Below are 13,684 nucleotides of genomic sequence, written 5' to 3'. Positions count from 1 at the left end.
GGTCGAAGGCTATCGTGCTGTACAAATCCACTAAGAAGAAATTTACTGCGAAGGGCGAAGAAAATATTTTGGTTGGATACTCTGATGCTTCTAAGGGATATCGCCTGTTCAATCCTACCAGGAAGAATGTCTGTGTTGCTCGTGACGTAATTTGAAAACGACCAGGATGATGGTATGACGGCAGGGCAAACAGTACCTTCTCCCGATATTCAACTTGTGGAGATGCAGCACCTTCCAATCTGTTTGCTGAGGGTAAGAAACAAGATGATGTTTTCCAGGTGTCAGATAAACACGATGACGACGTTGCGTATGTCGAGCAACACGATTCAGAGGGAGAAGCGTCATCCACTGAAGACAATAAAGCCACCGAAGTCAGAGGACCTGGACGGCCGAAGAAGATTTACACTGGTAAAACTGGAAGACCGCGAAAACAATACAACATGGTCAACGGCATGAGTACGGATGAGGTTCCGATTCCAACAAGCGTCAAGGAGGCTTTAACGAAACGAGGCATACGAAACTCTGAGGAATGGAGTTCAATTTGAAAAGAATTCGATGTCGTAGACGGGGGCGAGCTAAGACATTTCCTGGGTATCGAAATCGAACGTGACGGAGAAACTGGTTGCATCATGATCGATAGTCCACGCTTCTGTCTATTTTTTTGGTGAATAGTTGGAATTCATTTCTCATCTGATATTGGTATTTTTTGTTTTTGAATGTAAAAAGAATGATTTTTATTTGGGTCTGAATTAACTAATGGGTATACTTTATTATAAATTGAAACGGTGGAATTTTTATAATTTATAATGGATTGTCCATCACTAAGTAATTTTCTGCCAATTAATAAATCATAATCTTCTGAGAAATCATGTATATAAAATTGTTCAAGCCTGTTAAAAGTATTGTTAATGGGTAAGGTAATAGACTTGTTTAGTATTATTGCACCGTTAGATAGATTTAGTGTTTTGAATTGGGAGACTAACGAAATTTTCTCTCATCATGTTAATGGTCGATCCTGTGTCAATGAGGCATTTGTATTTATGACCTTTGTGTGTTATTTCTATGTATTGGTGTTGTCCAAGGCTGGTAACCGAAAATTCTCGTTAGATTGAGAAATATTTTCATTTAATTCTGATGGCGTCATAAGTTGGTTACTGTCAGCCTGGGTTTGGTATGGATTGTAGTCAAGAAGCTCTTGACTTCATACATATGAAAAAGAATTCTTATGTGCTACGTGGCTATGTGCCTGCCTAGTGGCTGGATTTTGGTTACGGCTTGAGTGGATGCGCAATATCGGGAAATGTTTGTTTATTTAACGAGGAATCGATACGGCGGACCACCGCGGACTGCATTGATCTTAGTTCAAATACGGACTAATTTACTATATATACCCTATATTATTTGGGTTGCCAATTTCGAATTCTTTATTTAAAGAGAGATCGACTCTATTGGTCACTACTGTTCTGGACTTGTATTTATTTTTATAACTTGCTTAATACAAAGCCTTAAATCAAAGGGCTACGCTGCTGCTAAAAACAGCAACATTTGGACAGTGAACTTTTTAACAAGCGATTATTTATTTAGGGTAGTTTCATAATGTTACTCTCTTAGCTAAAAATAAACACTTCCATACGAGAATTCTGAAGTAGTTGATTTACCCCAAGCAGTTGGAATTATGCGATTTCACATCTACAACAGCAGATAACGACACTGACAAACATGATGGCACAATTTGTCAACAATATCCCAACAGCTAATCAGCAGATTGATATAGATGAATTTATCAACCGTATCCCTGGAGATCAAGCGGCGATCAGCCATGGTAGACAAGCGTGGGTTAAGGTAATCGGAAATACCTTACCAGACTATGACCCCGGAGATGAGAATTCGATCTCCGTGAATCAGTTCATCGATCGTGTCAACACAGTGGTAAATGCGTATCAATGGGACGAAAATTTCGTACTTCTTGATATATACACAAGCCAGATTTTAGACACAACAAGCAGCATTCCGAGAGGAATTCGGATCAGAGTCGGACGCGGCAGAAATTCATTTTAAAATGACAAATACAACCAGAAGATCGATGAAAATCGTTGTTTAGGCAATGAGATTTTTCATTGACTTTGAAAAATTGTGTGGTAATTTATTAAAATAGTAATGTTAATGTTTCAGTTAATATTTCAGTTTTATTTCAGTTTTAATATTTTGCCACACAGGGCTATTGGGTATAAAACGAACGGCGGCAGTGCCCGTACCGAACCGATTAAGAGTTAAAGTGCATCACAGCAGTACCGGTGTGATGAACACTTAATTTGCAACTGAACTTGCTATGCAGAAGGCAAATGAGCAAGCTACACAAAATTAAGATTAAATGCGGAAAGTTGAGCTCGCTCTCTATTGAGAGAGAGGAACATAGCATAAAGGGGAATGCAAAATCTATTGCTGCACAGAGCAATGTATAAGAGCGATAAATAAATAACTCAAATTTATGATGAGCTGCTGCTGGCTGCGGGCTGCATAACGAAACATCCTCCCCCCGTTGGAGGACACGGGCTGACAACATCATCCTGTTTGGGTAGAACGCAAAGCTTAGCGACGGCTCTATTGAAGATTCCAGGGGCAGTTTTGAGAACAACAACTAGTGCGACGCTATCGGGTCCAGGGATCAGATTGATTACTCGAGCTAGTGGCTGTTTGAAATAGTGGCAGGTTTTCGTCTTTTACTAAAACGAAATCATCGAACGTTGCTGAAGAAGCGTTAGATATTCACGTCTCCACCGGCGAGGGGGACCGTGCCTAAGAAGTGCGCTGGCGTTAGTACTTCAAGGTGGTCAGGGTGTTCTGAAAGAGGATCTAAAGGTCTTGAATTAATTATTTCCGCAATGTGTCAAATGAGCGTGCGCAGGTCATCAGCGGGCAAATCGGCATGGCCAACAGCTCGGTAAAAATGATGCTTTGCTGTTTTGACAACCGCCTCCCAGAGGCCTCCAAAATGCGGCGATCGAGGAGGGATAAATCGCCATTCAATGCTATCAGTCAAGCAGAATTCATGTACTGCAGTTTGATGTGATGTGTTCAGGAACAAACGCTTAAGGTCCTCCAGTTCATTCCGAGCGCCGACAAAATTTGCGGCGCTGTCCGACCATATGTATGGAGGCTTTCCACGAGTCAGTGTAAATCGACGCAATGCATTAAGAAATGCAGAAGTGGAGAGATCCTGAACCAGCTCAAGGTGAACAGCCTTTGTAGAAAAGCAGATAAAGATACAGATATAGCACTTGATGGGTTCTTTATTCCAAACAGGATTTTCGTAATAAGACCAGACCAGTGACCTTGAAGGAATGAAAAGCTGTTACGCGGTCCTCACGAAGATCACCCCTAATGTGACGAGCTATGTGTGGCTTGGCTGGAAAACATATGATGCATTTGCTGACTGCACTTGCAGTGGTCTTGCGACCGCCAATGGGCCAGAACTGCAGTCGAATGGAAGCAAGTAGTGCGCGAGGTCCAAAATGCAGATTGAGACCATGATAGTCGAGTATAATGGCACGAGTGACTGGGTGCTGACGTGGCAATGTGAATGGATGCTGTGCGTCATAGTCCAACGATGAGTGCTTCAGTCTGCCACCAACTCTCATAAGTCCAGAGTTGTCAATGATGGGTGCGAGGGATGCAATTGAGCTCGATGATTTTACTTGTCGACTGTTGAGCAGGGCATTATAGTCCTCGGTAAGGTGTGCCATCTAAATGGAGCGAACGATAAGTTTCATGCCTCCGGTGAGATGATTAACAGTAAGGCCGGGGTGCCTGATACGATAACGAAATTTGAAGATGTATCCAACAAACATGCTTAAATTTTTGCCAGGAGTTGTCAAATTTACAACTGGTTGGGATGTCGATGTCGGCAGGGGTCTTGAGAGTGATAAGGACCTTCTTCCGTAGCTCAGGGAGAACCTTTGGAGCTAGACAAGATTCTAGCCAGTGCGATTTGTCTTCTTGAAGATAGCCAGGACCACGCGACCAAAGACTGGACTCGATCAGCTCACTAGGAAGTGCCCTTCTGGAAAGTATGTCCTCTGGATTGGGCTGTAGGAACTGAATGCCATTCTATGGCATTTGACAACTCCTGGACTAAAGAGATGCGATTAGAAATAAAAGTTTGAAAGCGTGAATACTCATCTTGAATCCAGGACAGCACCACAGCAGAGTCTGACCAGCAATAAACAGGGCATGAAAATTAGCCAAGCAGCAGGACTTCCCGCATTAGTTGAGTCAGTAATACTTTGAGACATGAAGACTATGTAGATGCAGATGCACCCCCCATATGAGTCAATGCTGGCATCACTGAATCCATGGATTTCGACCACGCTATTGGTACCAGTGCAAGACGAGGAAACTGCAACTTCTGCGTGAGACAGATATCAGCAGACAACTTTAGCCAAGCAGAATGAAGCGCCGAAGGTAATCTTTCGTCCCAGTCAAGTTTTTCTCTCCAGATTCGCTGCAGCAGGATTTTGGCCTTCGTTATGGCGGGGTAGATAAGACTAAGAGGGTCGTAAAAGCGAGCAATTGCAGACAGGACCGAGCGCTTGCTGGATTTTAGAACTGCTTTCATGGGCGATGTGGAGGAGAGCAGAATATCCGAAATTGAATCCCAGGCGATACCAAGGGTTTTGGTAATGTCGCAGCCATCATCAAATTTGAGAAAGGAATCCTTTCTGAATCGGGAATCTGCTTCAAAGTACCAGGATCATTTGATCACCATTTTCTTAATTTAAATCTCCAAGACTTCTTCGGTTGAGTTACCTCCTGCGATGAGGTCATCGAAATGAAAACTCCGAGAAGAAATTTAGCGCCAATTGGAAACGACGTTCTTTCTTCTCCTGCTAGCTGCTGCATGGCTCTGACAGACAGAAATGAAGATAACTTTGTTCCGTAGGTGACGGTATCAAGCTTAAATACTTTTAATTTTTCCTGGGGTATGTCACGCCACAAAATGCATTGTAAGTAGCTGTCAGATTCCTTGACCCGTACACATCGGTACATCTTGCAGATGTCACCAGTTAAAGCAACAGGGGAGGTTCGAAACTGTAACAAAGTGTGAAACAGTTTGGGCTGCAAAGTGGGGCCTAATATTAGTATTTCGTTTAAAGAGTATCCAGAAGAAGTTTTTGCAGAGCCATCAAAGACAAAACGCAGCTTAGTTGTTGTGCTGTCTTCCTTTAAAACGCAGTGATGCGGCAAATAAAATTTGCATAGTTTCTGGGAGTCAAATGGTACCAGAGACATATGATTTAAAGACAGGTTCTCGTGAATAAAGGCTGAATACTTCTCTTTGAGATGGCGATGGCGTCCAAGTTTGTTTTCCAGATTTAAAGAACGGCGATAGGCTTGTCGATAGGACTCTCCCAACACCGGCTGCGCTTTGCAGTCGAGTTCTTCCTTTGTGCGCTTAGAGACTGATTCAGCAATGGGTTCTGTCTCCCAAAATTTGCGCACCAGTTCCTCCAGACGGATGCCCTCATCAGGCATTTGAGAACGGTCAATGATGAAGCCTTTTGACAATCCATCCAAAACGAGTTTTTTGGAGAATGGGAAATCCATCGGCCAATTTTATGTGGCCTACATACAGCAGATCAAAGAAAAGACTAGCACCTATCAGCAAGTCAATTTTTTGGGGCCTGAAGAATAGGGGATCGGCCAAGCGAAGATTAGCTGGTATTTTCCAGTCTTCAGAATTAGCAGTTAGGTTGGGCTGGTTGTCCGTGATTGTAGGAGCTACCAAAGCTGCGATATTGGCAACGAACTCTGAAGTTTGAGATTTGAGATATATTTATCTGAGCTAAATCTGGCTTCACCAATTCCAGAAACTGTAACTGCAGACTTGTACTTGGGCAATTGCAAGGTGTGTGCCAAACGAGAGGTGATTTTGTGTACTTGCGAGCCGGAGTCAAGCAAGGCGCGTCAAGGAACCCAAGATCCTGATTTATTTGGAATATTGATGACGACAGTGTCCAAACACAAAATCCGCTCCGACACTAAGGAAGAAGATTGACCAAGGCATGATTCCTGCGCAACTACTTGCAATCCGTTGTAATGAGCATCAGAATCTAGCTGAGGTGGAGCAGGCTGGGAGCGAGATGACGAAGGACTTGAGCCCAAATGTAGCAATTTGTTGTGCTTACTTTTACAAATACAACGGCGATAGGCATTACAATGTCGTAGGTGATGTCCACCTTTAAGGCAGTTTTGGCATAAGGCCAACATTTTTGCCTCCTGTAAGCGATCTTGAGGCGACAGTTGATCAGCAATATACAAGATTTTAAATAAAAACCATAACAGCGACATATGATGACATGATCAAAGCAAAATTACAGTGCCGACCAGAGGATATAGAAGTAATGGAAAATACTGCTCAAGTGCAGAGAAGCTATTTTGATAATACCACCACTCGTTGGTACATTGATCCTGGTGACTTGTAAATCAGTGAGCATTGTTGATTTATTGGCGAATATTGGCTTTGATGTTACTTGGATGATTGGCATGATATTGTTCATAGCCAGGAGTGTATACTTTTAGTTCAGGGCGCATATGAGTTTCAGTAACTAGCATGACGTCTATAGAGTGGGCAATAAGAGAAAGTCGAAGTTCTTCATTCTTCTGTACTATCCCTCTTGCGTTCCATAATCCGATTTTTAAGTTTGAGACTATCATTTTTTAGAAATCAGAATGTGGACTAGATCACGAAAAGCTTTGTTGGACTCAATCGTTTCCATGACTAATTTAAATAGTTGATCCAATCTGGCGTTAATGTCCAAGGTTCCTGTTAGAGTTGTATTGCTCCCCAGTACTTAGAGTGATTGTGTTCCTAGCTGAACCGCTGTAGTTGTTTTCAGCTTTAGTTCTTGTCGTGTCAGCATAGGAGACTCCATTTCTGACAGCTGACGGCGACGCGTATTGTACATGGCGGATTTCATTATCTCTGTTAATGGTGTGGTAGGGTGGTCTAGGCCCTGGCTTTAATTTTTTCCTCAATTCTATTCTGACTTGCAGCCTTTAAAACTGGCAGGGGGATTCTTCATGCAGTTTGCACATACGTATTGATTGTTTAGGTGTGTCTCACATGATTTTGAACCGGTAGGATGCTCACCCGCACAATTCCCACAAACTCGGATTAAATGACAGCAATTGCGGGTTTGGTAAGGCTTATTTCTTCAGCTAAAGGTGCCAAACGGTTGTTGCGCAGACTAGTTGAGGGCGAAGCTTGTTTTGTTTTTCCCATAGACGCTCGGGAAATGGTTTCTTTGCATTTGTTCTATATTGTAGGATCTGTTCCAGAATCGGTAGGGTTTCGCTTCCTGCGTCCAGAAGGGGGGCGGGTCGGCAAGCTCCCACAGTGTATGTTGTTGTTAAACAAACAAGAGAAGTGGTAACTGTATTTGTTACTGTTGAAGCAGAGCTGGTTTTACCAACTTGCTTGTTGGTATTGTCTTGAGGCAATAATGGCTCGTATCTCTGCTGGAGTATGTCCACCGACTTTGTTAATCTTCTCGAATCCGTTCAGCTGATCCGAGAACGGCGGATTAGAAGGGGGGTTTTTATCCATTTAATAATTAACTAAATTTTCAACTCGGAAAAAATAGAAATCATTTTCTTATCTCTCGCCGGCCTGTGAGTTAACAAGCGAGAGACAAGACACCAGCCTAAAGGGCAGGGTCGTACACTAAGTTTTCAGTTTCGCCCTGTTGTTTACTGTTTTTGCGAAGTCCACAGAGACACCGTTTGGCAGACGATGTCTAAAAATAGATTGCGCACAAGCGAAAGAAGTTGAAAATCACTCCTCGCTTTAGATTTCGAGCATAAACTTGACTGATTTTCTTTTTTTGATAAGCACGTTGCTTGTTGCCCCCATTGTGCGGCTACCACGTGGTGAGGGACCCAATGGGCAGAGAATGCAAGTTTATCGCACCTTAGGCTATGGTCTTACCAAAACGTATTGTTCCCCCACTTCGGAGTGTAGGCTCAAGCAAGATGATGCCAGATGTTGCAATCTCTGAGGAACCCCCATACAGCTAACTTTAAAGGTTGCATTAAATACCTTAAAGAAGCTTATACTCGTAAGACTTTGAAGACCAATAAACACACTGCTACTGGTCCTATTAACGTACCCCCTGCCCTTGGCGTTGGAAGGGCGTCTTTTGCGTCCGTTGTCAGAGGCAATCAGAATGCTGTTCAGCCGATTCATTCGCCTGCCGCTACTGCTACTAATGTAACTACCAACCTGGACTCCAACTGGAACAGCTTTTTTCTAGGCTTGACAGAATGATGTCGTTAGTGGAAACGTTGATGCAACTACTTTTCCAAACCCGTCCTTTGCCGTCTGCATTTAAAAATGGGTCCTCTTAAGATAGCAGCTTGGAATTCAAATGGGGCCTCCTCGAAGACCAATGAGATCCTCGATTGAGCTTTACGACATAGACATCCTCCTGTTGTCAGAATCCCACTTCTCCTCCCGGTCCAACTTCAGGCTCTATGCCACTGCCCTGCATACTGCCAACCATCCGTACGACAGACAACACGGTGATGCGACCAGAGGTAGGGAGCTGTGTTCTGCACTTGCAGAAAATCGAATCGACATCGAAACATGTTACAGTGTTGCCTAACTGAAATATGCAGATGGAAGTATCTCTAGAAATAAAATCATCAATTTAAATAGGGGTTATAACTCAAACCCTAGCATTAACTAAGATGCAGCCACCATAAAAATGATAATACACCAAAGTGCCCACCTGTCCATTCAACAAAACACCACCTTTACCAAGCCTCGCACGTTTCTCTGGAGGAACAACGACCTGACTCGGCTTATACACGACAAAGTTCATAAATGGAAGATAGTCAAAAGGAAAGCAAACTCTTGCAAAATAGTAGCATACAAAGCGAAAGGTCGTGTTTTTTTCTGCGATCCGAATTTACTTTTGGGCTTGTAAAACTAGCGGAAATTTAATAATTTCTTTTGTAACTATATTTTTTAAACATAATTATTAAAACTCCGTTCGCTTTGCGAGTAAATCTATTTTGATTTGTGCACTAGTTTAAACAAATTAACTAATTCTTTTGATTTTCTGTTTTGTGATTTGTTTACTCTCTCTTTCGTGCGTTGCTCACAGTGCTGTTTGGTGTAGTTTTGTATGCACATTAGCTGCACTTTGCACCCACTCTCTAGTTCTCCCACACAAAATCTATAATTGTAAGCGTGCAGTCTGTACTCTCTTGCGGTACATTTACAAGCTCGCTTGCAATTTTTGTTTTTGTGTTTTTAAACGGTGGTCCGAATTAAAAATAATATGAATACTAATGTTGTCTGCTCTCAAAATAATTGCCGCCTGGTTATAAAACGTATATAAAACGAGTCCTTTAACTTATAGATCTTGTTATGTTAGATCTTATTATATTACGTGCTCTTACATTCCGCCGTCTTCTGAATTCTCAGAATATCTAAATCATTGTTTATCTGAAATAGACTGTCTGATAGGACCAATTGGTAGTTTTAGGTGATTATTATATACCTGCCACAATGTGGTCCCCAGAAAAAAAATCAAACATTCTTCTCTCTATAGCATTACAAGACTTTATCTACGGCTTGCTATCGTTTTCGCAAGTTAATTATATTCGAAACTCTCTTGGTCGATTTTTGGTTCTATGTTTTGTAACAAGTCCTGAAAGTGTCTTTCTGTCCAGACTATCGCCTCTTACTCAACGTGAATCGACATAGGTACCGCTAATAAAAGATAAATCAGAGAAGTCAACCAAACAAATTCATTGTTTCTGCAGGGCAAACTTTTATAGCTGACTCTAACTGTTCTGATCTTTACTCCTGCAATATAATGGCGGATATTTTATACGGCAACTAGGTTCCGACTGAATACCTGGATATGTGCCTAGATTCTGTGCGGAAGGCTTGTGCACGCCTCTACTGAACTGTTTACCACCTTATCTCTGGAATCTTCACAGTTCCCCTATATACGGAATAAGTCCTTTGTGATTCCTCTCCATAAAAACACCGAATTGGGCGCAAGCATTTATAGAAGAATCTCTAAACTGTCTGCCATCCCTTAGCTTTTTGAAAATGTTATGTGAGGAGTCTTAAAACGCCCCACAAATCTGTGTTCTGGGGAGCGGCCTAGTAACGCAGAAGACTGCTGTAATGCGAGAAGGGTCAAGGGCGGTCAAGTAAAACGGGAAATAATTTACCTTGGACCCCGGCAAAGTGGGGAGATCGTACACTAACGGTACAGCACGGACCTTGGACTTTGGACGGTAACGGTGCGAACTTTGGACGAGACCAAACTCACCGTTAACTAACGAGACTGTGGTTGAACCATTTACCCGAGCGGGCCGTTCGCAAAAGGGGAAATAATGGGATACCGGCGGCCTATAACGAGACGGGGCAAGTGCAGCTCGAGGCAGTTATTCACAACACGTTGGGAGCCATACGTACGCGAGGATAGTAGGGGCGCGAATCACGCGGTCAGGACGCGGCCACGCAGTCAGACAGTCGGAACAGAGTCCGAAGGCGAGACAGCGAATGTCCGTTAGCTAGAACGCGCCTAAAAGGTCAGTCAGCTGAAAAGCACGTAGAAAATGACGGTCAGTGAAATCAGCCAGTGGGTGTCGAATGGATATACAAGGATTCATTGCAAGTGAAGAGCGCTCCAGAGCAGGAGAACACAAGAACTGGCATTAGAAAGTTTGAAGGGACAGTTGAGTCAGTGGTCGGCACAGGTGGTCCCAGGCAGAGCGTTTTGTAACGTGTATCGAAAAAAATTGATGGAAGGCAAGGGAACCTGTGATGGCGGGTGCACGCTTTAGAATCCGGCTCCAGCTCGATGGCGTTGGGTGCGGTGGTATTGCTTCTACAGAAAATTTTACACTAAAGACATTTACGAATAAGATCAAAAATTGAGCGGTCTTGCGACAAAAATATAGTATACAAAATCGGAGGAAGCAAATTAATATATTCGGAAGAAGACAGTTCTAGAAGAGGAGGAAAAGCATGAGAATTTGTTGCTTGCGAACCACCGGTGTAACTGTGTATACTTTCCTTAAGAGCGTGTCCCCTTAGGTGCCCTATGTCCGAAGAAACATCAGCCCAGTTCAGTATTTAAATTTTTGTATTCATGTTGGTGACTAATAATTAATAAAAATAATTATAATAACTAATAAAACTAATGTAAGTTAAGAAAACATTTCTTATTATGTAAATTCAAAAAAAAAAAAATTATAGAAAACAAAAATTATAATTCTAAAAAAGGAACAAATAATTTTTTTAAATTTTCCCATATTTCGGTTTTTAGTTTTTTTCAGTGTTGTTCTTTTTCACTATTTCTATTATTATTTCACTATTTTTCAACTTAGTTGCAATTGTGAAACATTGAATTCTTCCAGAATAAAACGTGTTCTACAACCGCGGATTAGTCTGCCCTTTCTTTCGGGAACCAATGCGTGGGGTAACCGTTTAAGGCAACTCCATGTGACGCACGACGACAACCTTTTATTCGCAGTCCTAGGGCGACTGCAGGGGCAACTCGCGCTGGAATGACGGTTTAGACGGCCAGCTAGAGAGTTGCCAGAGCTGGGGTGACGGTTTAGACGGCCAGCCAGGATTTGTGTGAGCGCAGCCAGCGCTACGTACCGGCAGAGGAGTCGCAGCCAGCGACAGTGGCGTCGCAGTCAGCGACGAACGCCGGTACGAACGAGTCGCAGCCAGCGACAAGGAGACGCAAGAAGCGTCATTTGTGGAGACCGCAGCCAGCGGCACGAGGCGTCAGAGACGCCATTTTGGACGCGCAGAGGCGCCGCCATTTTGGAGCTGGGGAAGATGCAGCATTCCCCCAGGAAGAGTGCCCGGCTGAACGGAGGGGAAGCCACCCCTGTAACAACAGTGAGTCAGCAGCCAGCCAGTAGTGGAGCAGGAACTCGGACGCGGGTGAACATCACGGCGGCGTCGATTCCTTGCCCGGCCACTACGGTGACTACAGTAGCTTCCCAACCTAGAAGTACTGCTGTCACAGCTGCGAGTTCAGTACCGGAGGTGAACCAGCCCCTCGTGTTGGAACTCATGGAGAGGATCGCAGCGTTGGAAAGGGAGCTGGAGAAGGCTCAATCCCTGGAAAGTGTGAGCACCGCCAATTGCGCGCCAATCGCAGTTGGCCCAAGCGCAGTGGGTAGCGCGTGGCTACAGGAGTACGCAAACGTGGTGTGCAAGGTTTTGGACGTCGAGGGAAAGGAGCCGAGGCGTCGACTTCTACATGCAAGCGTCGACCATAATGAATGCGATCAACAGGATGATCGGCATGGAGGTTGTCCCATCTGTGGAGGATAGCATGGAATATTGAACTGCAGAAAATTTATTGGAGCTTCGCCACAGGAAAGGTGGAGCAATGTGAAGAGGCATCGGCTCTGCTTCAATTGCCTGCGAAGCGGTCACACGGCTAGATCCTGCTATACGCAAGGTGAGTGCCAGATTAATGGATGCCGAAGGGCCGTCCATCACCGTCTGCTACATGGTGCGGACGAGGAGCGAAGGCCGCTGCAGCGAGGTGGCTTCAGACGCCACGAAGGGAACCAGCAGTTTCCAGACGCAGCCCGGCCAGGAGGCCTTCGCTACGAGATGGTCACAGGGACCAGGAGAGGAACCGGCAGCCAGCCTCCTTGCCGACGCTCTCCTTGCACTCCAAGATCCCTTCGTAGTTCGTCATCGATCATCGTGACGGAGATGGTCACAGGGACCAGGAGAGGAACCGGCAGCCAGCCGTTCCCAGTAACAGCCTGGAGAGAGGAGCTCCGCGTGAAGCGGGAGAGGAATGCATGCAGAGGAATTTGAGCTGCGTTGACGCCGAAGGAGGCCATCTACTGTTCCGTATACTGCCGGTTACGCTGTACGGAGCGGGGCGAAAGGTGGATACGTATGCGCTCATAGATGAGGGATCCTCCGTCACGATGATCGATGACGAACTACGAAGGGATCTTGGAGTGCAAGGAGAGCGTCGGCAGCTAAATATCCAATGGTTTGAAGGTAAGGCAACCAGAGAGCCTACCAACGTGGTGAGTCTGAAGATAAGTGGAGTTGGAAAGCCCACTCGCCATGTATTGAGAAACGTTTATGCCGTTTCGAGTTTGAGTTTGCCGATGCAGACATTAAGCCGACGAGATGTCCAGGGCGTGCACAGGGATGCGCGTCTGCCGATGAAGCCTTACAACAACGTGGTGCCGAAGCTGCTCATCGGCCTGGATCACGGACATCTGGGGTTGCCACTTAAGACGAGGCGGTTCGCTCGAGAGGGACCGTATCCGGCCGCAACCGAGCTGGGCTGGGTTGTGTTTGGGCCTGTAACACGCCGTCACCGAGGTCCTGCCTACTTGCCGTGTCAGTCAAATCAGTTTCTTTAAATCATTAGGGTCCAATAAATTGTTCGCAGTGTATTCATTAGACTTTTTTTTTTTAAATCATGTGGTTTAAATCAAAGTTCTAAAATAAATTTAAAAAAATGTTTAATTTATTTACATTTGTCTATTTAGCATCCATGATTTTTCCCGGTGTATGATTGGAAAACAAAATTTTTTTTGTAATTGTTTTGACTTCTCTTCTTAATTTTTCTCAGTTTGTCATTTCCAACATAAATTT

At 44.1% G+C, this 13,684-nt stretch overlaps 1 protein-coding gene across 2 annotated transcripts; it reads left to right on the top strand.

Moving 5' to 3' along the window:
* Nucleotides 1-849: 849 nt before the first annotated feature.
* LOC116801304 lies at nucleotides 850-12,756 on the top strand. 2 transcript variants are annotated; one of them, XR_004361928.1, is made up of 3 exons: nucleotides 850-912; nucleotides 1,668-2,138; nucleotides 2,196-2,489. XR_004361928.1 is itself a non-coding variant. In XM_032720095.1 (2 exons), exon 2 carries the CDS (start codon nucleotides 11,879-11,881, stop codon nucleotides 12,380-12,382), a length of 504 nt encoding a protein of 167 aa, XP_032575986.1. In that variant the 5' UTR covers nucleotides 852-912; nucleotides 11,446-11,878; the 3' UTR covers nucleotides 12,383-12,756. The 2 variants fall into 2 exon arrangements, 1 of the variants encoding a protein (XP_032575986.1); XM_032720095.1 differs by lacking the exons at nucleotides 1,668-2,138; nucleotides 2,196-2,489 and adding an exon at nucleotides 11,446-12,756 and having other exon boundaries at nucleotides 852-912.
* Nucleotides 12,757-13,684: the final 928 nt, after the last annotated feature.

This window comes from Drosophila sechellia, chromosome 3L (assembly GCF_004382195.2).
Source record: "Drosophila sechellia strain sech25 chromosome 3L, ASM438219v1, whole genome shotgun sequence".
Classification (NCBI taxonomy): domain Eukaryota; kingdom Metazoa; phylum Arthropoda; class Insecta; order Diptera; family Drosophilidae; genus Drosophila; species Drosophila sechellia.
This window is presented reverse-complemented; position numbering and strand designations above follow the sequence as displayed.

Bases quoted from the DNA above. Each gene is read 5' to 3' on its own strand.
- LOC116801304 (XM_032720095.1), top strand. From the start codon at position 11,879: ATGCAGCATTCCCCCAGGAAGAGTGCCCGGCTGAACGGAGGGGAAGCC.